Consider the following 27,472-nt stretch of genomic DNA (forward strand, 5'->3'; position numbering starts at 1 on the left):
GCAAACCCGGCCTCTAGGCCCAGGGTCTGGGAAAGTGGGCCCTTTAGCCCAATTGCAGCTGGCCCTGAGCCCCGCCAAAGGGCCCAGATGTCCCTCCACGGACTTCCCTGCAGGCTTCCCCTGACCCCCAGCTGCCTGCCGGACCCCTCCCCAGGCAGGCTGTCCCCTCTTTCCTGTCCACAAAGGGGTGGGCTGGGAGGGAGGTGATGCCCCAGGTGGCCGCATGGGGGAGCCGGTCGGCAGGAAACGCCTGGAAAGAGCTGGCCGGTCAGGGCTGTGGCTGGCCCCCAACACCCAGGGACTCTCGGTGGCCTGGCAGAGACGACCCGGCGTGTCACTGCCCCAGGGGAGGTTGCACCCCCCACGAAGCAAGAGAGGGCTGGGTGTGTGAGCGGCACTGCTGGGGCACGAGCTGGGGTGCGGGGGGCACAGCCCGTTCAGGGTCCACTGCTGTGAGGGCGGCCAGCGCCGGGCCCAGAGAGCCGGTGAGTGCAGGCTGGGCGGTGGGGGCCTGCGCGTGAGTGAGGTGCGGGGGTCTGCAGGGCAAGCTCCAGGGGTCTGGGACTCGGGGTGCTGGGAGGACCTGTGGACCCCACCCCGTCCATGTCCCACCCGCCGTGTGTGCACCCTGAAAGAACACACCCACCCGCTCCCCCCACAGACCCAATGCCGACACGCTCACCCTGCAGAAATACCCATGTACCCCCACGACACACTCCACTGTGCACACCCCTACGTACCCCTGCAGAACCACCCCACCCTCCCTCCGCGACCGCTGGAGAGAGAACCCAGTGCTGGCCACCTGCTCAAGGCCCAGGGCTGGCCACCTGCTCAAGGTCACAGATAGGTCCCTTGACCCCCTGCCCCATCCATGGTGATACAGCTGTGGGTGGGTCCCCGCCCACTGCGTCATGAGGACCAACACCCGGATGCCCTCCGTCGGGTGTCCCTTCCCCTCCCAGGACAGGCTTCATCCCCCCTGCAGCCATCGTCACCTCTGGACAGGTGCACACCCGCACACGTGCATACACACTCACTCACACGCGCATGCACACCCACACTCGCACACACACGTGCACACACTCACATGCACACACACAGTCCACAAGAGCAACGTCGGGTGATGGGCCCCTGGGTGCAGGGTCCAGGCTCTTAACGTGCCGCTTGGGTGTGCTGCTGGAGGGGGCCACTGGGCTGAGTCCGGAGGGTCCCAGGCGCGTGGCCTGAGGAGGGGCTGGCCTCTCTGTCACCCGGCCCCGGTGGTGAGGGGGACAGCAAGGAAGGAGGTCCTTGCTGGGTGGCTCTACTCCCCCTCCCTGCCCCCTGCATGGCCCTCAGGGTCCCCGCCCTGTGCCCTGGAGCTCAGTGCCTGCGAGAAGGTGAGCTCGCGCCCCCCCTCTGCCCTCCCCCTCCATCCCTGCCCTCCCCACTGTGCCTGCCGGCTCTCTCTGCTCCCCCTACCCAGGACCCTGGACCAACCCCTGTCCTCCGAGTAAGTCCCCACTCCCCGCTGTCCTTTCATCCATCTCCCCAGCTCTCTCTGCCCCCCCCAACCCCTGGTGGCAGAGCGGCTGTCACCTGTCAGGGTGACACAAACCAGGGCCTCCCTGGTGGAGAGGCTGGAGGAGCAGAGCAGCTCCAAGGTGACCGCCGGCAAGGTCAGGATGTGCCCGCGGGAGAGAGCGCCGTGAGCCCACAGCAGAAGCACAGCCTGGGCCGGGGATGCCAGGCCCGGTGACCGGCTGGCCACTGTTAGTGATCACTGCCACCCCGTCTCCTCGCCAGTTCCCACCGCCTCGTGAGCTGTTGGGTCAAGACCCCTGACAGGAGGTGGGCACCAGGGCCTCCTCTCCAGCGTGGCATCAGAGTCAACCCCCTCTGTGCCTGGGAGCGGCCCCCGGGGGGCAGAGCCTCCTTCCTGCCAGGTGCCGGGGGGGCATCGAACCCGGACCCCAGGCTCCCCGCCCCCCCCCCACCCCATACAGCAACAGGATTTTTCAGAATGGCCTTCCTGAGCCCTCGGTGGGCGGGGCTGTGGCCGGCCATCACCCCGGGAGCAGGAGGTCCCCTGTCCCTGCCAGAAGGGGGGGTGGCTGTCTGCCATGGGCCCCCACGCACCCCCAGTGCAGAACTGACTCGGCCCAGAGGCCACCCCGAGGCTGCTCCCCTGTAGAAAACTGCCCAGGTCTCGGGGGCTTGGTGGGATGCCCCCTGTCCTCCACTCCCCTCCGTCAAGCAGGGGTGAATTTGGGAGGGCCCATCCTTCTTGTTCCATCGAGGAGAGGCCCATGGAGCGGAGCTGGGGACAGGCCCGTTGTCGGTGGAGGGGACCCAGGCCTCCGGGGCGGGGGGCATCCTGCCGCCCGAGTACGGGGTCAGGTCCCAGGCTGGAGGGGGCGGTCCACGGCGTGGAGGTCCGATTCGTCCTGAGAAGTCGAGCCACATCCCACCACGGGCCCTCTGTGGGGGGTGGCGGGCGGCTGTCTCAGCCACAGAGACTGTCACCACGACACCAGCATCCGCCGGGCACCGTGCACGGCCACGTGGGCCCATTTGCATCCTGCCTTAAAGAATGAGAGACGCCTCAAGAGCTGAGCCCCCAAACACGTCCACCTGTGCCTCCCTGAACACAGCCAGCACCTGGGGGGGCGGGCCTCGTGCCGGAAGGGCTCCGACCGCCGTCACACACGGGGGCCCCTCCGAACTGAGCACCCCGGCTTGTCCAGGCTCCTGGGGGGAATCAGGTTGTCTCCTAGGGGCCATTCTGTTTGTTTTAGGGTTTCTGGAAGGAAAACTTGGTATTTGCTCCTCCGTGCACTTCTGTACTTTTCAGTTTTTCTAATGAGCCCGGATGAATTTTATAATCAAGATTTCAGTTAAGACTGGGTTTTCGGGGGGCGCCTGGGGGCTCAGTCAGTTAAGCGTCCGACTCCTGGTTTCGGCTCAGGTCGGGCTCTGTGCTGCCAGCTTGGAGCCTGCTTGGGCTTCTCTCTCTCGGCCCTCCCCACCCCCCTCTCTCGAAAATAAATAAAGAAAAGAAACCCCAACCGGTTCTTCAGTAACACACCTCAAGCCACAAACATCCCGTCCACCTGGCCCCCAAAGGATCCCACGTGCCCGATGAAAATCTCAACAGGGTCGAGGGACAACTGGGGAAAACGAAGCTTCCCCGTGGGGTGGCCCCCAGTCCCCGCGCGCCTCTCCGGGGCCAGCCTGGGGTCCAGGTGCTGGTGAGTCCGGAGACGACCACGCAGAGACGCCTCGGACGGGGGACAGGCGCAGGCGTCTCTCTCCCACCCCCAGGCCCAGCCCCTGCACGCTGGCTCCGGGGGGCCGGGTGGGCGCACGGGACTTGCAGGCCGGCGCCGGACTTCCTCGGCACCCAGGTCAGCGGCTCCAGGGGCGCCTAGATTTCCATGTTCCTGCGGTTCTTCTCCCGTGTGCCTGCGTGTGAGCCACCCGCGCGGTGCTCCCCGCGGCCCCAGGGTCGATGGTGGACAGATAAGGGGAACAATAATGGTCTCCTCTGGCGATTAATACGTATCTGTTTCCGCAGAAACCGGGCCGCGGAGCGTAATGAGACAGGCCAGCGCTTTCCGAGCCATTTACCCGGCAGCGCTGGGATGTCACCGCGCCCCCGTGCGACCTCGCCCTGGACCACGTCCCTCCCGCTCCCTTTACAGCGGGCCGGCTTGTGCAGACTCTGGGGACAGCCTTTGGGTGCCGGGCTGCATGAAGGGGCCCAGCGGAGCTGGACAGCCAGGGCAGAAGGTGCTCGGAGACGCCCCCGCGTCATTTTGTTCACTGTGCTGCGTAACGGCAGATAACAGGTCATTATTACAAAATCAATAAACGGTCCCGAGGCTTTTAATGCAGACGGAATGAATAGGAGTGGAGCCTGGCCATCTGGAGGGACAGGGCCTTCTGCCCACGGGGCCCCCGGGCTGTGCCCGCCCTGGCCCGGGTTTGGGGGCCGTAATCAGATCAGGAGGCACCGCGGGTTCCGGGAGGCCGGCGGCCGCCTCTGCCCTCTGTGCCGGGCGGGGAGCACCCCGGCACCGGAGGGGGAGGAGGGACCCGCCCTTCCCTCTCTGCCTGCATCCGAGACCAGGGCGGGGAGGATCTCTGTCACTTCGCCCCTGGGCTGCCTGGCTGTGTGCCTGGGACCCCCTGCCCTGGGGGGGTCCCCTCCCCTGTCTGGTGGGGGACAAGGCTCCCTGCGGGCTGCCTCCGCGGCTGTGCATCCACAGGCACCGCGGTGGGACGCGTCTCTGTGGGCCCCAGGGTGGGCTTATGTGCCCAGCGCCTCTTGGAGACGGGCTGCTGGCTCTGCCCCAGCTCGGCCCTCCCCCGCCCTCCAGCCAGCCCTCAGGGCACGCTGACCAGACAGGACAGCGCTAAACTGGCAAAGGACAGTGAAACGGGGGGCAGCGGTCGCTTTTCAGGCAGGCTCCCCTCTCTGTCATGTGGGCGTCCACGCGCACGCACACAAAACCCACCACGGGCTCCCGGTGGACACGGCCGTCCCCCCACAGCCTGTGCAAGAGGACGCGCGGGCACGTGAGTGTTGGCGTACACGGGTCTGTGTGTGCCCCCGTGTGTGTGCAAGCATCCGTGTTCAACTTTTCAGGAGCTCATCACCAAGAGCAGCGCTCCCCGAGCCTGGCCCCGGCCTTCTCCAGCAGCCGCTCCCCACGAGCCCTCCGGTGCTGCTGCCCCTGCCCGTGAGCAGCCCCCCAGGGCATCCCGCCCCCTGCCCCTGCATGCGCAGCGCCCCCAGGGCACCTGGGCGGGTCTCACTCTTCTGCCTATCGGGGTCCATTGGCAGTGACCGCACCCCTCAGCCTCCGGTGGGATCGCAGGGTGGTTTATAATTTGGAGAGGGCTGGCCAGCGGGCTGGCCGTCTCCGTGGCCCCCATGGACTCCCCAGGGGCGTTGTCTGGTGCCCCCAAGCTCCCCTGGGGCCTCTGAAGCAGGTCGGGGTCAGTGTCCATTCCCACTGATGTCCAAAAATATCTGGGGATTTTGTTCATGGGGTCAGGGGAGGCCCTCCCCTGGAATCTGAAGGTGGAAGTGTGCAGGCAGAGGGAAGGGGGTGTTCTGGAAAGGCGTGGCGGGGCTGGTGGGCACTCTGGGCCCGTGCGCCCGATGGGGTCCTGCTGTCGCTAACGGGCACCGGGAGCCGCTGGCGGTGCTTGAGCGAGAGTGTGACCGGGGCAATGGAGTTTGGGGAGGTCACTAGGACACTAGTGTCAGAGGACATTGGCCAGGGAGAGACAGCGGAGCAGCTCGGAGGAGGCAAGACGCCCCCAGGCACGTCTCGGGGTCCCAGCCCACCGAGGGCGTCTCACGGGCCCACAGCGTGCTCTGGTTGGTAACCCCAAACGCCTGTGTGGATGTGGAGGAGGAGAAAGACCCCGGGGCCACGGAGCCAATGTGCGGAATGGGGAGAAGGAGGTGGATCGGGTGGGGGACACAAGTCCCAGCCACAGGGATCCCCACCCGGGAGAGGGCGAGGCCAGGAAAGGGGGACCAGGATGCCGGCCTGGAAGGTCACTGTCTGTGCACAGAGGAGGAACAGACCCAGGAAGAACGGGCCTGCCTGACCCAGTGGACAGTGGGGCAGGCGTGGGGGGGGGCGTCCTTCCAGAGGAGGCCATTTGAAGTTCCTGTGTCCCCCCCACCGCCCACCAGAACCCCTGAGATCCGGTCCTGCACGCCCCCAGCGCCGCCCCTAATCCCCCGCTTCCGACGGTGACTGCAAAGGTGGATTGAGTTTCTGCAGCTTTGTGCTCCAGAATAAATGTCCTTGGGAAAGTAGGTGGTTGCCCGCCTGCAGCCGGCCCCCCAGACGAGCCCCCAGACAGTCTGAGCCCTGGGAGTCCCCAGCGTGGCCCTAGCCGGTCTGGACAGAGTCAAGCTTCTCACGTTACGCCTCCCCCCGCAGAGAGGGGGGCACCGTCCCCCCCTCCGTCTTTAGGGGCGCCTGCTGTGTGTCAACGCTTGTCACCCTGATGGAGTTGCTCTGCCTTTCGTAACCCCTGACCTTTTGATAAACATCAAAACCTCAGCATCCGCCCCAGGAGGTCGCACGCCCCCCCCCCCGCCGCGACATCCCCCTCCACGTCCACGGGGACGCAGGGCTGCTCACCCCCAATCCAGAAGATCCTGGCAAGCCTCCCGCCTGCCGTTTGTAAAAGGAAAGCAACAGGGCTGAGGTTGTGGAATTCTCATCCACTTAATGGTGAAGTCGGGGACTCCGCCCCAGGGCTGCGGGGGAGGCGGAGGAAGGCTGCCTTTCCCCCTCTAGCGGGCACCACTCGGGGTGGGGCTCCTAGACAAGGCCCAGGCGGCCAGGACCGTGACGGCAGAGGCTGACCGCCCGACCCTTCTGTGGCGAGAGTCTCCGTCACAGGGACAGGCGGCCCGGGCCGCGGGGGAGAGTCCTTGCGGAACGGGGCTGGCGTCCAGAGAGGCCCTCCATCCGGGACAGAAGGCACAGTCCCCGCAGAGAGGGGGAGAGGAGGGGGGAGAAGGGACTGCTCTCGCAGGAGGAGGATGTGACCGGGAGCCTGAGAGGGTCAGGGAGGTTCCTCCTCACGCCCGTCACTTGGGCCAAACACGAAGGTGGTTCACGCGGACTGCTGGGGAAGCCTCGGAAACCAGGCGCTCCGGCTACCCGGCGGGAGCAGCCCCAGCAGCCCCAGGAAGGTGCCGGAGCTCCCACTTCTGCCCGATGGGCTCGGCCTGCAGGGCCAGGCCCCGGGGACCTGGGGGTTTCCGCGTGTGAGTGTGTGCGCGGGTGTGTGTGTGTGTGGGTGTGGGTGCAAACCAAACACTGGAACTAGAATGAACGTGTGACCCCCAGTTCCTCTTCCAGGTATTTACCCAAAGAACTGAGAGCAGGGAGTCGAGTGGGTATTTGCACACCCACGTTCACAGCAGCTGAAACACGGAAGTGACCCCGTGTCCACCGACGGACGAGTGGATGGACGTAGTCCGTCCGCTCCCTGGACTGTCGCTCAGTCCTGACAAGGAGGGACGTTCTGACACCTGCCACCACGTGGATGGACCCGGGGAACGTGATGCTCACGTGTGATCCACTCACACGAGGTCCCTGGAGTCTCCAGGTTCCCGGAGACAGAGAGTGGACGGTGGGCGCCGGGGCTGGGGGAGGGGCCGGGGTCCGTGATTCACGGGGACAGAGAGTGGACGGTGGGCGCCGGGGCTGGGGGAGAGGCTGGGGGTCCGTGTTTCACGGGGACAGAGCTTCCGTTTGGGAAGATGGAAAGTTCTGGAGACGGGGGGGGGGTGGGGACGGCCGCACAACTGTATGAACGTGCTTAGTGCCGCTGAGCTGTGTGCTTAAAAATGGATATATGGTGGGGCCGCCTGGGTGGCTCAGTCGGTTAAGCACCAACTTCAGTTCGGGTCATGATCTCGTGGTTCCTGGGTCTGAGCCCCTTGTCGGGCTCTGTGCTGACAGCTCAGAGCCTGGAGCGGCTTCAGATTCTGTGTCTCCCTCTCTCTGCCCCTAACCCACTCGCAGCCTGTCTCCGTCTCTCTCTTAAAAATAAACATTCAAAAAAATGGACATATGATAATTTTTGTTATGTCTACTTTACCATGATTTTTTTTTTTTTAATTTTTTTTTCAACGTTTTTATTTATTTTTGGGACAGAGAGAGACAGAGCATGAACGGGGGAGGGGCAGAGAGAGAGGGAGACACAGAATCGGAAACAGGCTCCAGGCTCTGAGCCATCAGCCCAGAGCCCGACGCGGGGCTCGAACTCACGGACCGCGAGATCGTGACCTGGCTGAAGTCGGACGTTTAACCGACTGCGCCACCCAGGCGCCCCAACTTTACCATGATTTTTAAATTTTTTTTTAACGTTTATTTATTTTTGAGACAGACAGAGACAGAACATGAACGGGGAAGGGGCAGAGAGAGAGGGAGACACAGAATTGGAAGCAGGCTCCAGGCTCTGAGCCATCAGCTCAGAGCCCGACGCGGGGCTCGAACTCACTGACCGCGAGATCGTGACCTGGCTGAAGTCGGACGCTTAACCGACTGCGCCACCCAGGCGCCCCTACTTTACCATGATTTTAAAAAATAAGGAATTATTTTTTCAAAACCAATAACACGAGCAGCAGTTGGGATGGAGAACCGTTGCAGGCGGCGGGGGGGGGTGGGGGGGGAGGGCAGCGAGGGCGTCCCGAGGGGCCTGTGGGGCACCCCTGCCCGGGGGGTGGGGTGGGCTTCGGGATGGAGAAGGCAGAGTGGCCAGAGCAGGTGTGAGGCCTGTGGGCAGCCGCTGGGAGCCAGGGCTGGCACGGTGCACCCCAACACTGTGGGCACCCCGGCACCCTGGCGTGCCACCACCACCCCCCCCTGCCGAACGTCTCTCTTCGTTTCTTTAACAGGCACACAGGGCCCACCGCGCAGGGACTGGGGAAGCAGGGGACGGATGTGCCCACAAAGACAAAGAGACAGAAGCCTGGAAGGTTCTGTCAATTACTAGGCTCTCGAAGCAGGGACCCGTCGTTTTCAAAGGGCGCCCCAGGAAACGCGTGTTGGGTGTGCGAGCGGGTGAATGTGTGAACAGGCTGGTGGATGGAGTGGTCGGCCTTTCCTGACCCCCACTGTGGGGGGCAGGGGGGGGTCAGGGACCTCAGCTTTGGTGGCTCCGCGGGACCTGCCCCTGGTGTGGGAACCGAGGCCCCGTCCAACAGCCACAGGAGAACCTCCGCAAGCTCTCTGTCCAGCCCCCGGGGCTGGGGGGGGGGGGGACATGGGGGCTGTGGCCCATGGCGGAGGGAGCTGGGCCAGCCGGGACGAGTTTATTAAAAACAAGCTTGAGATCCAGGAGGGCCAGCTCACGTCAGCTGAGCTCCTCCCGGGCCCCGGAGTCATCAAAAATAAGTAATCGCGGATAAGCCCTGTCTAAATATCACGGCGAGCGGGGTCAGCAGCGCGCAGCCTGGAAATGTCAGCGGGGGGCGGGGGCTCCTCTGGGCCCCGGGATTAGCCGAAGGCACCTGAAGTCATTGTGCCCCCGGCCCCTGCTGCCCGAGACCCGGGCCGGGAGGATTACAGCTGCCAGGGCCCCGCGGGGCCGGAGACTCGGTTTTCAGCCCCGCTGGCCCCTGGGGCAAGGATGCCTGCTGCAGGGGGAGGGGAGGCCGAGCAGGGGCAGGCCGAGCTTGGCCCAAGAGGGGGACGCACGTTCGGGTCGGGCCCCGAGCTGGCTGCCCGTGGAACGCCCCCGGCCGGGGCAGGCGACCAGGCTCTCCTCCCGTGTGCTTGAGGCTGCCTGTTCTGTCTGAGCCTCAGTTTCCTCAGGTGTGCATGCTCGGTTCGGGGCCGGTGGAGCCCCCCCGCAGTGGACAGGGAGCACCGGCCACCCCTCTCCGGGCCTCCCGTGTAACCGGTGCTCCGGTCCCCAGCTCTGGGCCTCTGGTGCCAGGGGGAGCAAAATGTCTCTCCAGAGGACAGATGAGGGAAAACGCCACGTCTCCTGCAGCTTGAGGCCCGGGACCTGTCGTTCCCCCGGGGATGGGAACGGCCACCGAGGCCTCATCCCCAAAATGTCTGTGTGGGGACCGAGGGGGACCTCGGAGCAGCCCCCCACACCTCCCTGAAACAAGACAGACAGCAGGCATGAGCCCAGCGGCCCCACAGGAAGGCCGGTGGTGAGAGCGCGCGGATGGGTCAGGACTCGGAGGCGGCCCACTGCCCGGAGGAGGGTGCGGGGAGCACTGTTGAGGCTACCTGTGGCCCCGGGATGTAGGTGGACAGGCCCCGCTGGGGGGCGCCGTGGAGGCCCTGGGAGGCCTCGAGGAAGCCACACTGGCTGGTCTGACGTCCAGCTGGCCGGTCCAGCATCAGAGCAGAGCACGCCGTCCCCTCACGGCCACCGCGCCTCTGCTAATGCAGCCGGGGCCTTGCAGGTGACAGTGAAGGGGAGGGGCGCCCAGAGCCGGGCCCCCCCTGTCGGAGCGGCAGGGCCGAGGGACCAGGCAGCTCTCACCGCCAGGCCCGGAGCTGCGGGGCCGTGGGTGGGGCGGGTGGCGGGGACGCGGGGGCTGGGGGCCACCCGGCCCTGCAATTGTATCTGATGGCTGTCAAAGTGCAGCTGCGTGAGTGAGTGACTAATGACAAGGGAGCTGTCCTCTTCCTGCACTTCAGGGGCTAATTTGTCAGCGATTGAGAGCCAGCGGGAGGGGCGGGGGAGGGGCCGGGCAGGCTGAGTCACCGCAGGGGCGGGGGCGGGGTGGGGGGTGCCTGGGGACGATGGGCACGGACCCCAGGGGACCAAGAGCACCTGGCGGGAACCCGGGGCCTCGGCCGTGGCAGAGTGAGGGTCTGGAGGGCCGTGGAGCCAGGAACCCCCCTGTGGATCACCTGCCACGGCTGGTCAGGCCTTCCAAGGCCCGGCTGCCCGCCAAGTGCACACGTGAGCACACGGGCACCCAAAGGACACGCACGCGCACGTGTGCACACTCACACACAGACGAGTAAAGGCACAGCTGAGCCCTGACCACAGGCTGCACGCACGGGGCTGGAGCCCGATGTGAGGCCAGCATCCTGTCCTCGAAGGCGCGTGAGCGTAAGGGGGTGCCACGACAGTCGGGGTGCTCTGCGGGTCGGGAGACACTGCCCCTCCTCCCAGGGGGACGGCCCGGCATCAGGGGCTGCAGAGACCCCTTGCCGCCCGAGGCTGTCTGACTCTGAGGCCTCTGTGACCCTCCCCTCCCCCACCCCCTCCCTGCCTCTGCCCCCACGGGGCCCTCGGTCGCCTGGAAGGAGCACCACCGCCCAGTCCCCTCGGCCTTCGCAAATCCTGCAGGCACTGCCTCCCTCCTTCTTGCGGGGTCTGGGTCTGGACCACACTTGGGTCGTGCCCTCTCTTCCGTGCCAGCAGAAGCCCAGCCCGAGCTGCCCCGGCCCCAGGCCCCCGCGGGAGGGACCTTGGAGGGGGACCTTCGGGAAGGCGTGGAGAGCTTTTCCAGAGGCCCGAGGGCACCGATCCCTGGTGTCAGTGGAAGCCGGTGCCCCTCGTCCCCGTGTGGATGGGACCAGGGGCCGAGCCAGGATCCCCTTTCCCACCCCCACAAAGGTGGGTTGCCAGCAAGGAGGTCTTCCTGGAGGAGGAGGCACAGACATTGGGCCTGAGGGCCTGGCGGGACTTGGCAAGGGGAAGGGAGCCAGGCGGCCCCAGGAGGGGGCGGGGTGCGGGAGACGTCCTGTTCCTCTCACGTCTCCTCCTCCAGGTCTGACTTCCAAGTGCCCAATTATCCTGAGTGCGTCGGATCGACCCGTGGGGCGCCGGCTCTGGGTCCGGCCTGCCGTACGCTCCCCGCACCCGCCCGCCCAGCTGCTCAGCTCCATCCGATGGCCTCGTTAGGGCTAATTGCTCTGACATTTCAGCTCTGACGGGCCGTGTGACAGGGCGTCTTGGGCCTTCTTGCAGCTTGGGGGAAGGTGGGCGACTCCCTCCCTGTCTGTCTCCAGACGCAGGGGCCTGGGCGAGGCCAGAGGCAGGCGGCCGGGGCTGGGCCTCTGTCCTCCACGGGCTGGGTCGCACATCAGGGCCTACGCAGCTGCCCCGGGCAGGAGTAGGGGGGGGGGGACACAGGCCTCACTGGCCCCAGCAGCCCCCGAGGACCCCAGGGCCCGGGCGTGGACTGAGTGTCCCCTAAATCCTTAGCGGCACGTGTGTGTGCCCGTGAAGGCCCGTGAGCAGGACACTGGTCCCAGCCTCAGGGGTCTGGACAAGGCTTTTCTGGAGTCATGGACGTCCTGGGTCCCGGGGCTGTGTGTGTGTGTGTGTGTGTGAGAGAGAGAGAGAGAGAGAGAGAGAGACAGCTGTGCACCTTTCCCGGACGCAGGTGACACCCTGACAAAGCCCTTCTTGCTGCTCTCGCCGTGGAAGCAGCCCTCGACCTCCAGATTTCTGGAGAGCACGAGCCTCAGGCTGTGTGCACGTGGTTTTCCACGGTGGGGCGACGGGGCAAGGACCCCCAGAAGAGGTGCCACCTCGGTTTCCCTCCACAGCTCATGTCCGGCCTGTGGTCTGGGGAGGAGAGGAAGGGCGGGGGTCCCCCAGGGGGCCCCGCGGTGTGCCCAGGGGCGTGGCCACGGAGCCCAGATTGAATGCCCCTGCCCCACGCCAGGCCCCCGGTCGATGCCAGGGGACGGCACCCTGCCATTATGGGCTATGAAGTCCTCCGGAGGCCCAGGCACAAAGAGGTGGCTTCCAGAGGGAACATTGGCTCAGGGCTGTCTGGTCAGCAGGGCCCCATGCCCTCTCCTGTGCCCACCGCCTCTGCAGTGTTCGAAGCCCTGCCCTCTGTCCCTGGGGCGGGGACGGGTGGTCTCTGTCCGCCCTTTTGATTCCTGCCCTGTGGCCTGGGGACCGACACCACGGAACCCCTGAAAGGACGGTGTCTTGGGAGCTGGGAATCCCGGGCTCGAGACGCTGCAGGACCAGAGAAATCACGTGCCTGGGGCCTCAGTGTCCCCTCTGCAGAATGGGTCTACAGACTCCTCAACGGTCTGCCAGCAGGCGCTCCAGATCACCCTCTGAAGGCTTGAGCCTGGGAGGCCCCGGAGGCAGGGGGACCCATGGTCAGGCCGGAGAACACGAGGTGCTGAGCCGGGAAGGAAGCATCGGCCGGTGTGGACCTGGGGGCATGGAGGAGGGGCCCAGACCGGGCCCAGCACGGCCAGCCAGCCCTGGAGGGCGGCTGTGTGGGACAGGCTTCCCAGGACGGGCCGACATGCACACAGACAGACACCTAGTCAGGTGTAGCTGGAGGCCAGAGCGGGAGGGTGTCCACGGGCTTCTGCCCTCTGCCCACGGCCACCTGGCCCCAGGGAAGGATGCGGAAAGCTCAGCCCCCACAGAGAACTGGCATGCGGGCCCCCGCTGGCTCAGGTAGGCGAAGGAATTAAAAAACAATATTTGTGTCAGCGGAAGACATTTGCCGAAAGGTTAAATCCACACTCCGCAAAGGTCCGCACGCCTCTAGCGCGGTATTTAACCCCTGCCCGCGCCCCCTGGGCAAACGGACGGGCCTGGACCACATCACTAAAGGGTCCCTGGCAGCCCACCCCAGAGGGGGCAGATGAGAGCCCTGGGGGGCCTCCTGGCGGCAGGGAGCCTGCCCAGGGTTTCAGGAGGACTGGATGCCGGGTGGGACCCTGGGGGCTCAGGCGCAGCCACGGAAGCCTGCACCCTGGGGTGGAGCCTGACTCCCGCCCTCACTGCTGGGGTCTCGGGGCAAATTCTTCCACTGCCATCCAGGGCCTGTGTCCACCCCCTGTGGAAAGGCCTCCTCTGGGCCGGGCGTTAGAAGCAGAGGCCACTGAGATGTGTCCTTGAGCCCAGAGGCTAGGAGACGAGACAGGTGGGGGCCTACGCCAGGTTCCAGGAGACGCAGTGGGGCCAAGCTGGTGGGCTTCCTGCCCTCAGGGTGTTTGTAGAGCAGGAGGCATGAGCCAGGAGGAGAGCAGAGCAGGGAGGTTGATACCAGAGGCAAAAAAGCACGGCCGTCGCAGGATGAATGGTGGCTGAGCCGGGCTTTGTGGGATGTGTAGGAGCTCGCCGGAAGAAGAAGGGGGTGAGTGTTTCAAGCTGGGCATCGTGGAGCCCCACGCCCTCCTGGAGCAGGAAGTGGGACTGGCCCAGGCTGAGAAGACCAGCGGGGGCGGTGGGAGCAGGCATTTCTCTTCGCACTACCTGAGGCTTCAGGCTGCCTTCAGGGGGTGGTGGGGAGCCACAGATGGTTGTGAAGCTAGAGAATGACAAGGTCAGACCAGTGCGGGGAATGGGCCTGGAGGAGAGGGGGTGGCCGGCCACAGTGATGAAGAGTGGGTGGGTCCTGGGCCGAGGCGGAGGTGACCAGCGGGGGGGTGGACTGTAGAGGTCAGGAGGGGAGTTAGGAAGTAAGTCTGCCTGGACCACCCACCTCCAGTGCGCTGTCTCTGGAACGGAGTGGCCGGGCAGTGGCCTCCCGGGGTGGGGGGGGGGGGCTCCTCTCCCTCCACCCTGCCCTTCTAGGTGGGCTGTGGTCTAGACCCTCCCTGCTGAGCCCACAACACCCAGGGCACAAGGGAGGCCGCTGTCCCCGGCACGTTGATGTCGTGGGACTCACGCCGGACCGCAGCTGCAGAGAGGTGCCCTCCTGTCCCCTGGTCTCCAGGACGGTGGCACCTGTGATGGGGAGGGAGCAGTGGGCCGTGAGAGGGTGGGCTGCAGGCCGGTGGGGGGGGGACAGGCCACAGAAACCACGGGGCAATCGATACAGACTTCCCTCACCCGGCTTCCCAGTGTCCTGACACTGGAGGGATGGGCCTTTCTGGAACACTCCAGGTATCACTGCCGGTGCCTGGGGATCCGGCCACAGGGACCTGGGACAAGGGACAGATGAGACTCCTGCTGGGACCCTGTTGGGAAATTTGGTGAAGAATCTTCGGGAAAAGCAGATTGCCTCCCGACATCCTTCCGAGGTTTAGGTCCGGATTTCTCGTCTTGGGGGTTTCTGGGCCACCTGCCACCGAGGTGCGGGGTTTCGTGTCATGGGCGCTCTTGGGGGGCCCGGAATGGCACCTCCCTGTGTACCAGCCAGTCCCCCCACTGGGCGTGTGGAGCTAAGGGGGCCCCAGCTGTCCCCAGCCCTGCAGAGCCCTCCCGCCGGAGCCGAGATGATTCAGAGCGCGGGCCGCTGCCCTGCCGGGTGCCTGCGGCAGGGACGCAATTAGATTTAATGGGACAGAGCCCTTTCTCCTGCGCGACTCGGCTCCCGCCCACCGCCTCCCTCAGGCGGCAGGAGGGGAGGCGAGGAGGTGGGAGGTGGGGGGCCCACAGGGGCCTTGACGTCAGCTCGGCCTATAAGAGGCCGCCTGGCGGAGGGCCGTGGAGGTGAGCCCCGGACGGACGCCCGCACCATGCCCACTCCCAACGCCGCCTCGCCGCAGGCCAAGGGCTTCCGCAGGGCCGTCTCCGAGCTGGACGCCAAGCAGGCCGAAGCCATCATGGTAAGAGGCCGGAACGGGCCGGAAGCGCAGGGGTGTCCCCCGGAGGCCGGCAGGGGCCGCAGACTCAGGGTGCCCGCAACGCCGTGGCCCCGGACGTGGTGCGCGTGTGACCGCGTCCCGGGCCCTGGCGGTGGCTCGTGGGGGAGGTGCTGGGCCAACAGGCACGAACCCCGGTTCCGAGCCCCAGGGCGGTCGGGGCTCCAGGGCGATTTCCATCTGCCATGTCACCTGTCCCCCAGCCACGCGTCTGTGCCCGCGTGTGACCTCCTGTCTTGAATCCCACCTCCCCTGCCAGCAACCCCGGGCCCCCTGACCACCAGGACGGTCCCCAAGGCGTCAGCCACCACCCGAGGGCCCCCTGAGTTCAAGAGGTCTGTACTGGGGATTCTCACCGGGCCAGTACCTCCAGGACCCTCTCGGCCCGGAAGAGGAGCCTTCAGGGATGTCTCGGAACAGTCAGCTCCCCCAATGTTTCAAATAGGCTTTCGTGTTTCGACCTTTAAGGAAAATGGGCTTTGGGTTCTGGAAACGTGATTTGCAGGCGGCCACTGCACCCCCTCCCCCCGCCCCCTGCCCGGGTTCTCAGTGAGATGGCCTCCCCACCCAGGGAGGCCCGGGGACACCCCCCAGCTCCCCCCAGTTCTGTCCATCCCCCCGAGGTCAACTGGGGACTCTCAAGGGGCTTCTCCTGCACCCTTACCACCACCATCCAAGACCCGATGGTACCAGAACCTTCCTGGAAGTTCAGCTGCAAGGGATGAGCCCCAGACTTGCAGCTCCTCCCCCACGCAGGCCTGGGGGCTCTGGTCTTGGGGACAGGCTGCAGCCCCGGGCACCTGGGTCCAGACGAAGGGCTAACTTTGGCCACGTGTCCCTGTGCTGAGGGGACCCTAAGGAGAGGTCGTTCCGAGGGGCTGGCCTGGGGGGGCCTCCCAGGAGCCAGACGTCACTTCCCCGCCCTCCCCAGCGCTCTGGCCGCTGTCTACCTCAGGGTCCTGAGTCACACCTCCTGTCGCCTCATCCCTTTAGGGCCTGGGGACAGACGCAAGGCTGCCTGGGGGTGCCGTGGGCTCATCCTCCCGCCACTCTGTGGCCGCTCATCTTCCTGGCTGCCCCCCACTCCCCCCCTCCACCATCCGGTGGGGACATAGGCGAGGCCTGGCCTGCCGGTCCCTCCCAAGTGCACAGCCTGTGCTGTGGCACCAGCGGGTCAGAGCCTGGGACCGGGGGTGGCCCGAGGGCAGGGGGGTGGCCCGAGGGCAGGGGGAGCTGGCGCGCTCTCTGCCCGTAGTCCCCGCGCTTCATCGGGCGACGGCAGAGCCTCATCGAGGACGCTCGCAAGGAGCGAGAGAAGGCAGAGGCCGCGGGGGCCGCCTCCTCGGAGCCCGGGGACCCCCTGGAGACCGCAGTGTTCAAGGAGAAGGACGGAAAGGCCACGCTCAACTTGATCTTCACCCTGCGGGGTGCCAAAGCCTCACTGTCCCGGGCCGTGAAGGCGTTCGAGGTGAGGGCAGCAGGTGACTGGTGTGACCAGTGTGGCTGGTGCGGCCCTGGCTGTTTCAGGGGCCAGCCCCGGCTGCCCAGGCCACTGAGGGCAGGGGGGAGAGGGGGCTTTGCTCCCCCAGAGCTCCGGGGACCCCGTGGCCCTCACGGTACCTCCCGTGATCTCAGGAACTCCCTGAGCCTGAGCCCTTGGGCTGAGGCCACCAAGCCCCGCTGCCCCTCCCGGCCCCGCCCCCACCCCCTCACACATGGGGTGAGCGGGTGTGGCTCCTGGCAGGGCGGCCCGGACAGTAGGGTCCCCTCATAGCCTGCCCCTGATGGGCTCTGGCTAACGTGACGGCCGATTGCATCAGGTGATGTGACCACAGCAGGCCGGGCGGGACGCTGGCCCTTGGCAGCAATGCCCAAATGATATTACAGCTGGCCTGTTCCAGCTCCTGGACGCCGTGTGGCCCGAGGGCCCGTCGAGACCCGTGTGCCCTCGTTGCCGGGCAACGGGAGGTGGTGGTGGTGAGCAAGCCTTCCTGCCAGACCCCCAGGCTCTCAGCGGGCTTAGTCCGAGAGGGGGGCTGAGCCTCCTGGTCCGGTCACAGTGGGTGGGTCCGGTCACAGTCCCTGGGTGCGGCCGGTGGCCAGTGGGCCCAGATGAGACCACCAGGGATGGCGGGACCTTCTGACCAGCGGCTGGGGACTCAGGCTGCTTGGGTGTGGCCGAGGGACACATCACGTCACCCACAACACTGGGTTAAGGGGCCGCGGTGACGACTCCCATTACACACACTGGTCAAAATGCAATTCCCCAGCCACAGGCTCGGTCGGCCCAGGCCGCGGGTCCGACCCCAGTGTGGAGCACAGCATGGGCATCACTGGCGGCAAAGGTCTAGGCGGGGCCTCCGGGCAGAGCCCGGGGCGGTTCCTCCTTCCCCTCCCCGCCTTCCTCTCCCTTCCTGCGTCTGTCTCTCCCCGTCTCTCTCTCGGTCTCTCTCCATATCTCTGTCTCTCCCCGTCTCTGTCTCTCTCTCCATCTCTCTCTCCCTTGTTCCCTAAGACGTTTGAGGCCCAAATCCGGCACCTGGAGACCCGGCCGGCCCAGAGGCCGCGCGCAGGGGGCCCCCACCTGGAATACTTTGTGTGCTGTGAGGTGCCCAGCGCGGACCTGCCCGCCCTGCTCAGCTCCGTGCGCCGGGTGGCTGAGGACGTGCGGGGCGCCAGGGAGAACAAGGGTAAGGCTGCTTCCACTGCCCTTGAGGGCTACCCCTGACCTCGAGATGGGGGCAGAGAAGCTCCCGCAGGGGACCCCTGAGGTGATCGCTCGTGCGGCCTGGGGGACCCCCTCCCCGCTGGCTCGGGCCTCCTGCCCCTCTGGGACCCCCGAGAAAGCCCCGGGGGAGGCCCGACGCTCACACAGGCCTGTGTCCCTTCCGTCCTCCTCGAAGTCTTCTGGTTCCCAAGGAAAGTTTCCGAGCTGGACAAGTGCCACCACCTGGTCACCAAGTTTGACCCTGACCTGGACTTGGGTCACCCGGTGAGCTGCCGCCTCCCGGGGCCTCCCGTGTCCCCGTACTCGTGGCCAGGGTGGTGGGTGTGGGCCCCAGGCCGACCCTGGATGGGGAATCTGTCTGCTGCCCAGCTCCTGGCCAAACCACCGAGGCCTGGCTAAGAGCGGCCGCCAGGCACCTCCCGGTGCCTCGGCCATAGCGGGGCTGGTGGGCAGGGAGGGGTGGTGAGCAGGGAAGGGGGCCAGCGAGCTGGGGGTGGTCGGTGGGCGGGGAGAGGGGTGACTGGTGGGGAGGGGCCCAGCTGGGCAAGAAGGTGCAGTGGGTGGGGGGAGGCGGGGCAGCAGGTGGGAGGGGGCGGTGGCAGGGAGGGAGGGGTCAGGTGGGGTGGGGCGGCGGGCGGCCTCCTGAGCGCGGCCACTGTGCGGGCAGGGTTTCTCGGACCAGGCGTACCGGCAGCGCAGGAAGCTGATTGCCGAGATAGCCTTCCAGTACAAGCAGTAAGGACCCCTGGGGCCTCAGCCCCGGGGACCCAGACCCTGTCCTGCAGCCTCACACTGGCACACTGGGGGAGGGGTGTCTTTGTGTCTTTGACCAACACTGTCGCTGTGGTCACTGGCCTGGGCCCCCAAGTCACGTCGGGGAAACCAGGCAGCTTGCTGAGGCCACACGGCCAGCTGGGCGTCCAGCCCCAAGCCCCTCCCGTCTGCTCTCCACACGCCCTTCGCGAGGGGGCCCCGCTGACCTCCCCACACGCCCCCGAGGCGGCCCCGCTGACTGCACACCCCCCTCTGCAGTGGCGACCCCATTCCCCGTGTGGAGTACACGGCCGAGGAGATCGCCACCTGGTAAGACCCCGGTGCCCATCCCAGGGTGGAGGGGCAAGGAGGGCCGGGGAAGACCCCCCCCAAGTCCCCACGTGTGATGGCCAGGTGGGGAAAGGACTTCCCAAGGCCCTGATTGTCGGTCTAGAGGGACAGGCTGGTGGTGGGTCAGGCCGTCCCCACGGCCTCTGCCCCTTGGAGCCCCCCACAGCCGTGGGCAAAGGCCCCTCCCGGTGGCCAGGGTCTCCAGGGTCCAGCGAGAGGCTTGCAGGGGGGACCCCCTCCCCTGCCCCCACCGTGGAGCCTGCCGAAGGCAGAGCACAGTGAGGAGGGAGGGGCCGGCATCCAGGTCGGGGGCAGGCCTGGCTGCCTGGGGACGCGGGGCACCACAGCCAGGCCTGAGACCCCCGCCTGAGACCCCCGCCTGCAGGAAGGAGGTCTACACCACCCTCAAGGGCCTCTACGTCACTCACGCCTGCCGGGAATACCTGGAGGCTTTCCAGCTGCTGGAGCGTTTCAGCGGGTACCGGGAGGACAGCATCCCTCAGCTGGAAGACGTGTCCCGCTTCCTGAAGGGTGCGCGGGCCGCGGGGAGAGGCGCGGAGGAGGGAGGCGCCCACCCTGCCCGGCGCCCTGACCGGCCGGGGTCCTTGCAGAGCGGACGGGGTTCCAGCTGCGGCCCGTGGCCGGCCTGCTGTCCGCCCGGGACTTCCTGGCCAGCCTGGCCTTCCGAGTGTTCCAGTGCACCCAGTACATCCGACACGCCTCCTCGCCCATGCACTCCCCAGAGCCGTGAGTGTGCACCTGCACCGGGCCCTGCCCCTGCCGCCCAGCCTCCCCACGCGGGGCCGGCAGAGAGGGAGGGGGCCGGGGGCGGGCAGCCGGGCCCCTGGACCCCCCCCCCAGCACCGCCCCTCTCCCCACCCCCACAGGGACTGCTGCCACGAGCTGCTGGGGCACGTGCCCATGCTGGCCGACCGCACCTTCGCTCAGTTCTCCCAGGTTTGTGCCCCAGGCCCCAGGCCGGGGCCCCGCCGGGCCGAGGGCTGGGGGGGCGTGCTGCCTGAGCCTCAGCGCCCTGCCCGAGTCCCTCTGTGGCTGGACGGTGCCCGCTTGGGCCCACGAGGCTTCAGGGAGAGGCATCGTCCTGGAGGAGAGGGGTGGGTGAGCCGCACTGGCTGCACTTAGACCTGTTCTGGGCAAACCGCTTATAAAAATGAGGAGGCGTTGGCGGGCCTGGCGCAGCGGGCGGGCGGATTCCCACGGCCTGTGCTGCCACCTGCTGGCTGCTTCCTGGAGAGACGTCTCGGGCCCTCGATTGATCCTGGGAGGGTCCCTGCATCCCAGGAGGGCCCCCCACACCTGCATACCTACGGGGTCCTCTCCATCTTGGGAGGGGCCCTGTATACCTGGAGGACCTTTGCATCTTGGGAAGATGCCCCATCCCAGGAGGCTCCCCGGATCCTGGGAGGGTCCCCGAATCCCCAGAGGGCCCTTGCGTCCTAGCTGGCGTCCAGGAGGCCCCTGGGGTGTCCTCGCCCCACGCAGGCGGCCGTGCAGTGTTGGGCCGAGCCTCTCCCCTCTCAGCCTCCCCTTTCCTCCACAGGACATCGGGCTCGCGTCCTTGGGGGCTTCCGACGAGGAGATTGAGAAGCTGTCCACGGTGGGCGCCTTCCCCTGCAGGGCCTTGGGGGGCTGGCCCCAGGGTGCCTGGCTTCAGGGCGGGGCCCCCCCACCTGGGCCTGGGCCCCCACTTCTGTCCGGGGAGTGTCACCTTTATGCTGTGACCTCGCCAGAGTCTGGCCGGGCTCTGCCCTGGGTGGGGGGGTGCCCCAGGCCCGAGGGCAGGTGGGCCGCGGTGTGGGCAGCGGCTACCTCTGCCAACGCTGTGCCCGTCCCGCCAGCTGTACTGGTTCACGGTGGAGTTCGGGCTGTGCAAGCAGAATGGGGAGGTGAAGGCCTACGGTGCTGGACTGCTGTCCTCCTACGGGGAGCTCCTGGTGAGGCCACCCCACCGGGGGACCCTGCCCCACCCACACGGCCTCCAGGCCTCGGGAGGCCCCCCGGGGAGGGGGACGCGGCGGGCCAGGGTGGGGGGCCCGTGACCCTGCGGCCTCCCCCCAGCACTCCCTGTCTGAGGAGCCCGAGATCCGGGCCTTCGACCCAGATGCTGCAGCCGTACAGCCTTACCAGGACCAGACTTACCAGCCCGTCTACTTCGTGTCCGAGAGTTTCAGCGACGCCAAGGACAAACTCAGGTGCCCCCCAGGTGCCCCCAGACAGGGCGAGCCTGCAGCAGGCCCGGGCCTGGGAACCCACTGTGCACACCCTTCCCACAGTAGGACCCCCAACCAAAAAGTCCAGGGAGGGGGAGAACTGCTGGTGGCCGGGTCAAGGCCACGTGTTGGGAGGCAGAGTGTGACCTTTGTAAGAAGGATGTGTGGGGTCCTTCCCAGCCTCTAAGCAGCTGGTGCCATGGGGTGGGACAGAGGAGAGGGGCAGGGGCGGCCGAGGGCTGGTGTGGAAAGCCTGGGGGGCCTGGAGGGAGCAGGCACTTCCGGGGAGGGGGGCTGAGGGCACGTGACCACCGGCGTCTGGGCAAGAGGGCAAAGCCTGAGATGCGTCCCATCTGCTCATCCTTGGAGAGGGTCTTATTTTCGAGTCAGGGGAAACTGAGGCCCAGGGGCGGTGTGTTCAGAGTGGAGGTGGGGGGAGGGCTGGATCCCAGAAGCAAGCGTAGGACCAGCAACAGAACTGGGGCTCTGCACAGCACACGGCCCGGGGAAGGCCGCCTGGAGGAGGTGTGGGGAGGCATGGGGGTCCGGCAGAGATCTGCCTGGAACAGGCCTGTCCCTCCCCCTGCAGTAGGGCTCGGTCCCCCATCTTGTCCGAGCAGTTGGTCACACGGAGAGTTTTGGGGGGTGCAGACAGCTCTCGCCCTGCGGGGATGAAGGAGGCCGTCTCCTGGAGGCCGCAGACTCTGCCCCTGCTCCTCCCGTCTCCCCAGGGTCCCCTGAGTCCCCGCCAGGTGACCCAGGGTCCATACCCACTGCCCTCCCTAGGAACTATGCTTCCCGCATCCAGCGCCCCTTCTCCGTGAAGTTTGACCCGTACACGCTGGCCATCGACGTGCTGGACAGTCCCCATGCCATCCGGCGCTCCCTGCAGGGCGTCCAGGACGAGCTGCACACCCTCACCCATGCACTGAGCGCCATCGGCTAGTACAGCGGGAGAGACCCTTCCCCCGCCTCCCCCGGCCCCTGCCCAAGCGAGGGGCTGGGTCCCCGGGCAGCCCCAGAGCCCGCTGGAGACCGTCCTGCTGGAGGGCACCCCGCTGACCCCCGCCCCACTGCTTCCCCGCTCGGCCTGCGGGCGTCCTTGTCCCGCCCGTGACGCTGCGCGCTGCCCGCTCCCGATCTCAATAAAGGAGAGAACCCCTCTGAGCACCTCCCCGGCCTCCACGTCTGAGTGCTGGGCTCCGGGGCGTGACAGTGTGCTGGGGACCTCACACCCTGCTCCTGGCCTTGCTCTAGGGTTTCACCTCTGTACTCCGCCTCCTCCAAGACCTCGCCAGGCAGCCCAGGCCAGGCAGGAGACCCCTCTGTGCCTGGATGCCCGGCTCACCCCAGAGGACCAGCCTGTGCTGAGCCTCCCCCCCCCCACCCCTCATCTCAGCACTGTGGCAGCGTGGGGGTGGGGCCGGGGGGGGCGGTCCCTGGGGTGGGGGCAGGGCTCACAGCTGTGCAGTCGGTGGGGGGGTGCGCTGTCCGAGGCAGGCCTGCAGGCCGGGCCTTCGCCACAAGCTTCGTGTCCCCCCTAGGAGGAGGACAGGGGCCCCACCCCCACAGAGCAGGGCCTGGGAATTGTCCCCAGAATGTATGTTGACGGAGTGCTCAGCTGAGCTGCTTCCCAGATGACCTCTCTGGGCCTGCGTCCCCGGCAACGCGCCTGGGGCTGGATTCCGAGCTCTGCAAGTTGCCCCTCCGCTCACTCGAGGGGTCTGGACATGACCTTCCGGCTCGGACCCCCAGCATTCCCCACGGGTGGCCCAGCCCAGGGTGACCCCTCCCACCCCTACCCCTGGTCCTTGGAGAGAGCGGCCTGGGGGCTTCCGGGGAGACACCAGCCAGTCTCCCCAGGCCCTACTCACTCCTGGCGGCCACTCACCACCACACACCTCCAGGGCCCTCCCTGGCTTTGAGCTCTCAGGACGGCAGGCCTGGCAAACTCCTACTCATCTGTCAAAGGCCTCGAGGCAAAGCCCTCTGCCCCAAGCCCTCCGTGGGGGTCTGTCCGTCCCTCGTCTGTGGCTTAAGCACCTTGTCTGTGCCCAGGTCTCCCTTACCCCAGTGGGGCCATTTCTGACGGCCGTGAGCCCTGGGGAAGGGCTGAGGTCTAGCCCCCGCCCCCTCCAGCCCTACCGGCCCCTGGGCTGTGCCCTCTCACCTGGGTCTAGCTCCACCCAGCCCCCTGTCCTGCATGGTCCTCTCAAGAGACCCCCCCCCAGACCTTCCCTGCTGTGTGGCGGCCTTGGGGGTCACAGCGGGCACCGCCTCGGCATGGCCCGGGCGGAAGCGGCGGTGGGGAAGGTGCCCGTGAGGGCGGGCAAGCAGCCTGCAGAGTCCCGCATGGGGAGCGGCGCTGAGCTCGGGGCAGGTGGCCAGCCCCCTCGTGGTCCCGCGGCTGCTCCAGGGGTGCACAGCAGGACGTCCTGGGCAGGGGGTCTCGGTATTCCCCAGGCTGGAGAGTGGGGTCCACGCTGGGGGTGCGGGTGGGTGCGGGACATCCCCACCCCTCCTGTCCCTTTGGTCTGAGGCAAGAGGAGGAGGCAGGCTGAGCTCCTTTCTCAGCTGGAAAGGGCCCACAGACTCTGGGGTGCCCAGAGAGGGTGGCAGGTGGCAGGGGGAGGGGAGAGGGTCCCGGCCTCCCTCCTAGTCCTGTCCGGGGGGGCTGGGGAGCACCAAGGGACCCAAACCGTGTGGCGGCCAGCGGGGCTGCTGGTCTGAAAAGGGTCAGCATGGGGGAGACGGGCAGGGGCTCCGGAAACAGGGGTGGGCCTCCAGAGGACACGTGGGTGGGTCATGTGGGCCCCCACACAGAGGCCTAGCCCCAGAGTCCACACGGTGGCTGGTCCCCAAGCTCAGCTCTCCCTGCGGCACCCCAGGGTGCTGGGGGGCGGGTCGTCTCAGCGAGGCTTCTATGCTGAGGTAGGGGTAGGGCCGTGAGCAGGGAGGGGATATTCCGCCATGCACCACCCAAGGGGCCCAGGAGGAAGACTGGAAACTGTGGCACGGGCCCAGGGTCCAGGCAGAATCCCCCTCCCCGGGGCCCCCGCTCCCCTGGACTAATGTGGAAAATGTGGCTCAGGCGAGGCCCGGGTGGGGCTCTGCTCCTGGGGAGACGTTGGCCCCCAGCTGTGAGCAGCCATCGGGGGCCCCTCGTTAAGACTCTAATGACCCCGTGGCCTGCGAGGTGCTGACGACCGAGGAGCTGTTCCCGCGGACCCAGCACCGGGGAAATGGTCCAGAAATTGCAGCCTCAGCCCCAGGCCATCTGCCACTGTCACCGGGGGGCCCCGATGGGCCAGGCGGTGGGGTCGGGAGCTATAAAGCCAGCGGGGCCCAGCAGCCAGCAGCCCCCCCCCCCCGGGACCACCTGCACCCTGACACGGACGGCAAGCAGGTCTGTCCCCACGGGCTTCCCGTCACCTGAGTCCAGGGTGTCGGGGCCCCGGGCCCGGGCTCTCGAGCCGGCGGGAGGACGAGGGCTCCCAACACAGAGCACCTGGGGGGCGAGCGCAGGGCGGGGGTCCTGGGTGTGGCGCGTGCCCCTCGCCGGCCTCAACCCTGCCCGTCCCCCAGGTCACTGTCCCCCGCCATGGCCCTGTGGACGCGCCTCCTGCCCCTGCTGGCGTTGCTGTCCCTCTGGACCCCTGCCCCGACCCGAGCCTTCGTCAACCAGCACCTGTGCGGCTCCCACCTGGTGGAGGCTCTGTACCTGGTGTGCGGGGAGCGCGGCTTCTTCTACACGCCCAAGGCCCGCCGGGAGGCGGAGGACCTTCAGGGTGAGCCCCCGCTGCCCCTGCTAACCCCCACCCGGCTTCCCGCCTGGCGCCCCGGGGGAATCGGGCCGGAGTTTTAAAAAAGAAAAACCACATATTCCCCTGGTCACATCCCGAAAGGCCATCGTCAATCGTCGGGCACCAAGGGCCCCCGTGTGGGCTCCTGCCCTGGCCCTGCCCTGCGGCCCGGGAGCCTGCGGCGGGGTGGGCGCCCCACGGCTCAGTCTGTCCCTGAGCGGCCGTCCGCCTTGCTGTCCCGCAGGGAAGGACGCGGAGCTGGGGGAGGCGCCTGGCGCCGGCGGCCTGCAGCCCTCGGCCCTGGAGGCGCCCCTGCAGAAGCGGGGCATCGTGGAGCAATGCTGTGCCAGCGTCTGCTCGCTGTACCAGCTGGAGCATTACTGCAACTAGAGGGCGCCCGGAGCCCGCCGCCCCTGCGCCCCAACCCGTCCAATAAACCCTTAAACGAGCCCCGCTCGCGTGGTCTGTGTGGCACGGGGGCTGAGGTGTTGGCCGGGGGCCGGGGCGGGGGGGGGGCCCGCAGAGACCCCCCTCCTCCTCTGTCTACGCGGGTCCCTCCGCGCTTTCCCCACGCCCACCGGGCACGGGCAGGCTCCTGTCTGCCCGCCCCCCGCTGCCCTGGGCACCCTCCCCCCCCCCGCCCCCATCCCTGGCTGCTTCAAGACAAGACAGAGAAGGGTTTGGGGGGCCCTGGGGGCCAGCTGGGAGCTGAGTCCCTTCATTCAAAAGCCTTGAGCTCTCAGGGCCCCCAGAGAGCTTTCCAAGGAAAGAGAATGAGAACATTCCAGCCGCTTCTCCCCACCGAGCCGCGCGGGCTTTACGTTTAGTGTTTTTTCTGATGGAAGCCCTTGGAAAGGTGGGTGGGGGAGGGGGTCCTGCAGGGGCAGGGGACAGAGAAGGGCACAAGAGGCTGTCCGGGGCTGGCCTTTCTCAGGGCCCCTCCACCACCCGGCTCTGGGCCGGACCAGGGCAGCCTCAGCCCCAGCGCAGACCGAGCCAGAGGAAGCCCTGGAGGAATCAGGAGAAGCCACACGGCACCCCTTGAGCTGACGGATGGACTCAGACCCCGCGGGCACTGGGCAGGGCCCTCAGACTTAGCGCGCAGCGGCCTCCCGGCTGTGGCCCCCCGAGACCGCAGCCCACAGGGCCAGGGTCAGGGCCGGTCTCCCTGCCACCCTGTGGCCCTCTCCTCCTGCTCAGCAGCCCCAGACCCGGCGCTCAGTCCCGGCAGTGCCATCGGGCCTAAGGATGAGGTCACTTGGGGGTCGGGTCTTCAGGGGTTCACACCCCTCCTCCTCCGGTGTGGGTCCGTTGGGCACACCGCCCAAGCCGCCACCTGGAATGCCAGGGAGCCTGGGGGCTGTCTGGGCTGGCTGTGGCCGGGGAGGTCAGCGGGTGACCCTGGCTGCCCAAAAGCCTGGCCAGCCTGCCGGCCGCCCAAGCCAAACCAATCTGCACCTTTCCTAAGGCTCCGCCCGGGCCGGGGCTTGGGATGGCTGGGCCCTGGGGCCGGGCGCCCGGGCCCCCCGAGGCTGCAGACCGCTCAGAGGTGGCCTCGGAGCCCAAAGTAGATCCTCCTGCTGGGACCTGGCTGTCCGGCCAGCCTGCCCGCAGCCCCGGGGCTCCCTGCAGGGCCGCCCCCTCCCCATGACAACATCAACACCCCCAGAGAGCTGTAGCAGTCCCCAGCTAGCCCCGCCCCTGGAGCGGACGGCTGGACACTGGACCCGGAAGAGGAGGGGGGGGGACTGTGCATGGGAACAGCAGGTGGCCCCATCCACAGGGACAGAGGCAGGGGCGTCCTGCAGAAGTTGAGGTACGTAAGTGCCCGTGGCCTGGGCTGGGAGCGGCTGGGACTGGAAGTAGGCTGGCGGGGTCAGGGTGTCCTGGAGGCAGCAGTTAGCTAAGCCTGTGTCCCCGCAAGACCCTGGAAAATGGCCCAGGTGTCCCCCCCCACCCCCCACCTGCGGCCCACAGGTGCCGGAAAACTCTGTGGAGGGGAGCGCAGGAGCCCTTTGGGGCCCAGGGATACATGGGGCCATCCCAGCTGGGGGGGACTCCCAGCATAGCTGGTCTTGGGTGTAGCTGGGGCCACAGGGGAGGGTCCACGTTCACGGGGTGGGAAAGACCGCCCGCCCGTGAGACCCGGTCGTGGTCGGAGGCCACCCTCGGCCCTGCTACCGGGGCAGGGCCCTCCTGGTGAGCCTTTCCCCCCAGCCCCCAGCCGGCCATGGCTGTGATCTTGGGAAGGTGCGTGGGACCCTCTCCAGAGCCCCTCCACAAACAGCTCATGGAGGCAGGGAGAAGGGAGGCAGGGAGATGCCCAAGGTCATCAGGGTCTCAGGTGGCAGAGGAGAGGTCAGACCCAGTCTCCTGCTTGGCACCACCCTGGGCACTGGACCTCAGATGCCCCTGCTCCTTGGGGACCCCAGGTCACCCCATGGCAGCCAAGCCCCAGGCCATGCCTCTGCCACCCCATCCGGGCCATGCTCCGCCCCTTCTGGGAAATGGGAGGACAATCGTCCC

General features: G+C 67.3%; 2 protein-coding genes across 2 annotated transcripts; both read left to right on the plus strand.

The window, feature by feature from the left end:
- The first annotated feature begins 14,954 nt into the window (after positions 1-14,954).
- Positions 14,955-22,089, plus strand: TH (tyrosine hydroxylase). Its single transcript, XM_047101178.1, has 13 exons — positions 14,955-15,044; positions 16,336-16,548; positions 17,596-17,770; positions 17,984-18,072; positions 18,476-18,543; positions 18,841-18,891; positions 19,298-19,443; positions 19,524-19,659; positions 19,800-19,869; positions 20,474-20,530; positions 20,772-20,867; positions 20,992-21,125; positions 21,930-22,089. The coding sequence occupies exons 1-13, from the start codon at positions 14,955-14,957 to the stop codon at positions 22,087-22,089; spliced, it is 1,485 nt and encodes a 494-aa protein (XP_046957134.1).
- A 2,655-nt stretch (positions 22,090-24,744) lies between these two features.
- INS (insulin) lies at positions 24,745-25,396 on the plus strand. The gene is made up of 2 exons (XM_047101131.1): positions 24,745-24,931; positions 25,191-25,396. Exons 1-2 carry the CDS (start codon positions 24,745-24,747, stop codon positions 25,334-25,336), a joined length of 333 nt encoding a protein of 110 aa, XP_046957087.1. The 3' UTR covers positions 25,337-25,396.
- Positions 25,397-27,472: the final 2,076 nt, after the last annotated feature.

This window comes from Lynx rufus, unplaced genomic scaffold (genome assembly GCF_022079265.1).
Source record: "Lynx rufus isolate CCGP_SWC_20201006 ecotype Redwood Valley unplaced genomic scaffold, mLynRuf1.p SCAF_58, whole genome shotgun sequence".
NCBI lineage: Eukaryota > Metazoa > Chordata > Mammalia > Carnivora > Felidae > Lynx > Lynx rufus.

What these genes read in the sequence shown, in the direction of transcription:
- TH (XM_047101178.1), top strand. Translation starts at nt 14,955, where the DNA reads ATGCCCACTCCCAACGCCGCCTCGCCGCAGGCCAAGGGCTTCCGCAGG. An exon ending in ACCTGGACTTGGGTCACCCG is followed by an intron (nt 18,073 to 18,475) that starts GTGAGCTGCCGC and finishes CTGTGCGGGCAG; the next exon opens with GGTTTCTCGGACCAGGCGTA. An exon ending in ATAGCCTTCCAGTACAAGCA is followed by an intron (nt 18,544 to 18,840) that starts GTAAGGACCCCT and finishes CCCCCTCTGCAG; the next exon opens with TGGCGACCCCATTCCCCGTG.
- INS (XM_047101131.1), top strand. Translation starts at nt 24,745, where the DNA reads ATGGCCCTGTGGACGCGCCTCCTGCCCCTGCTGGCGTTGCTGTCCCTC. An exon ending in GGAGGCGGAGGACCTTCAGG is followed by an intron (nt 24,932 to 25,190) that starts GTGAGCCCCCGC and finishes GCTGTCCCGCAG; the next exon opens with GGAAGGACGCGGAGCTGGGG.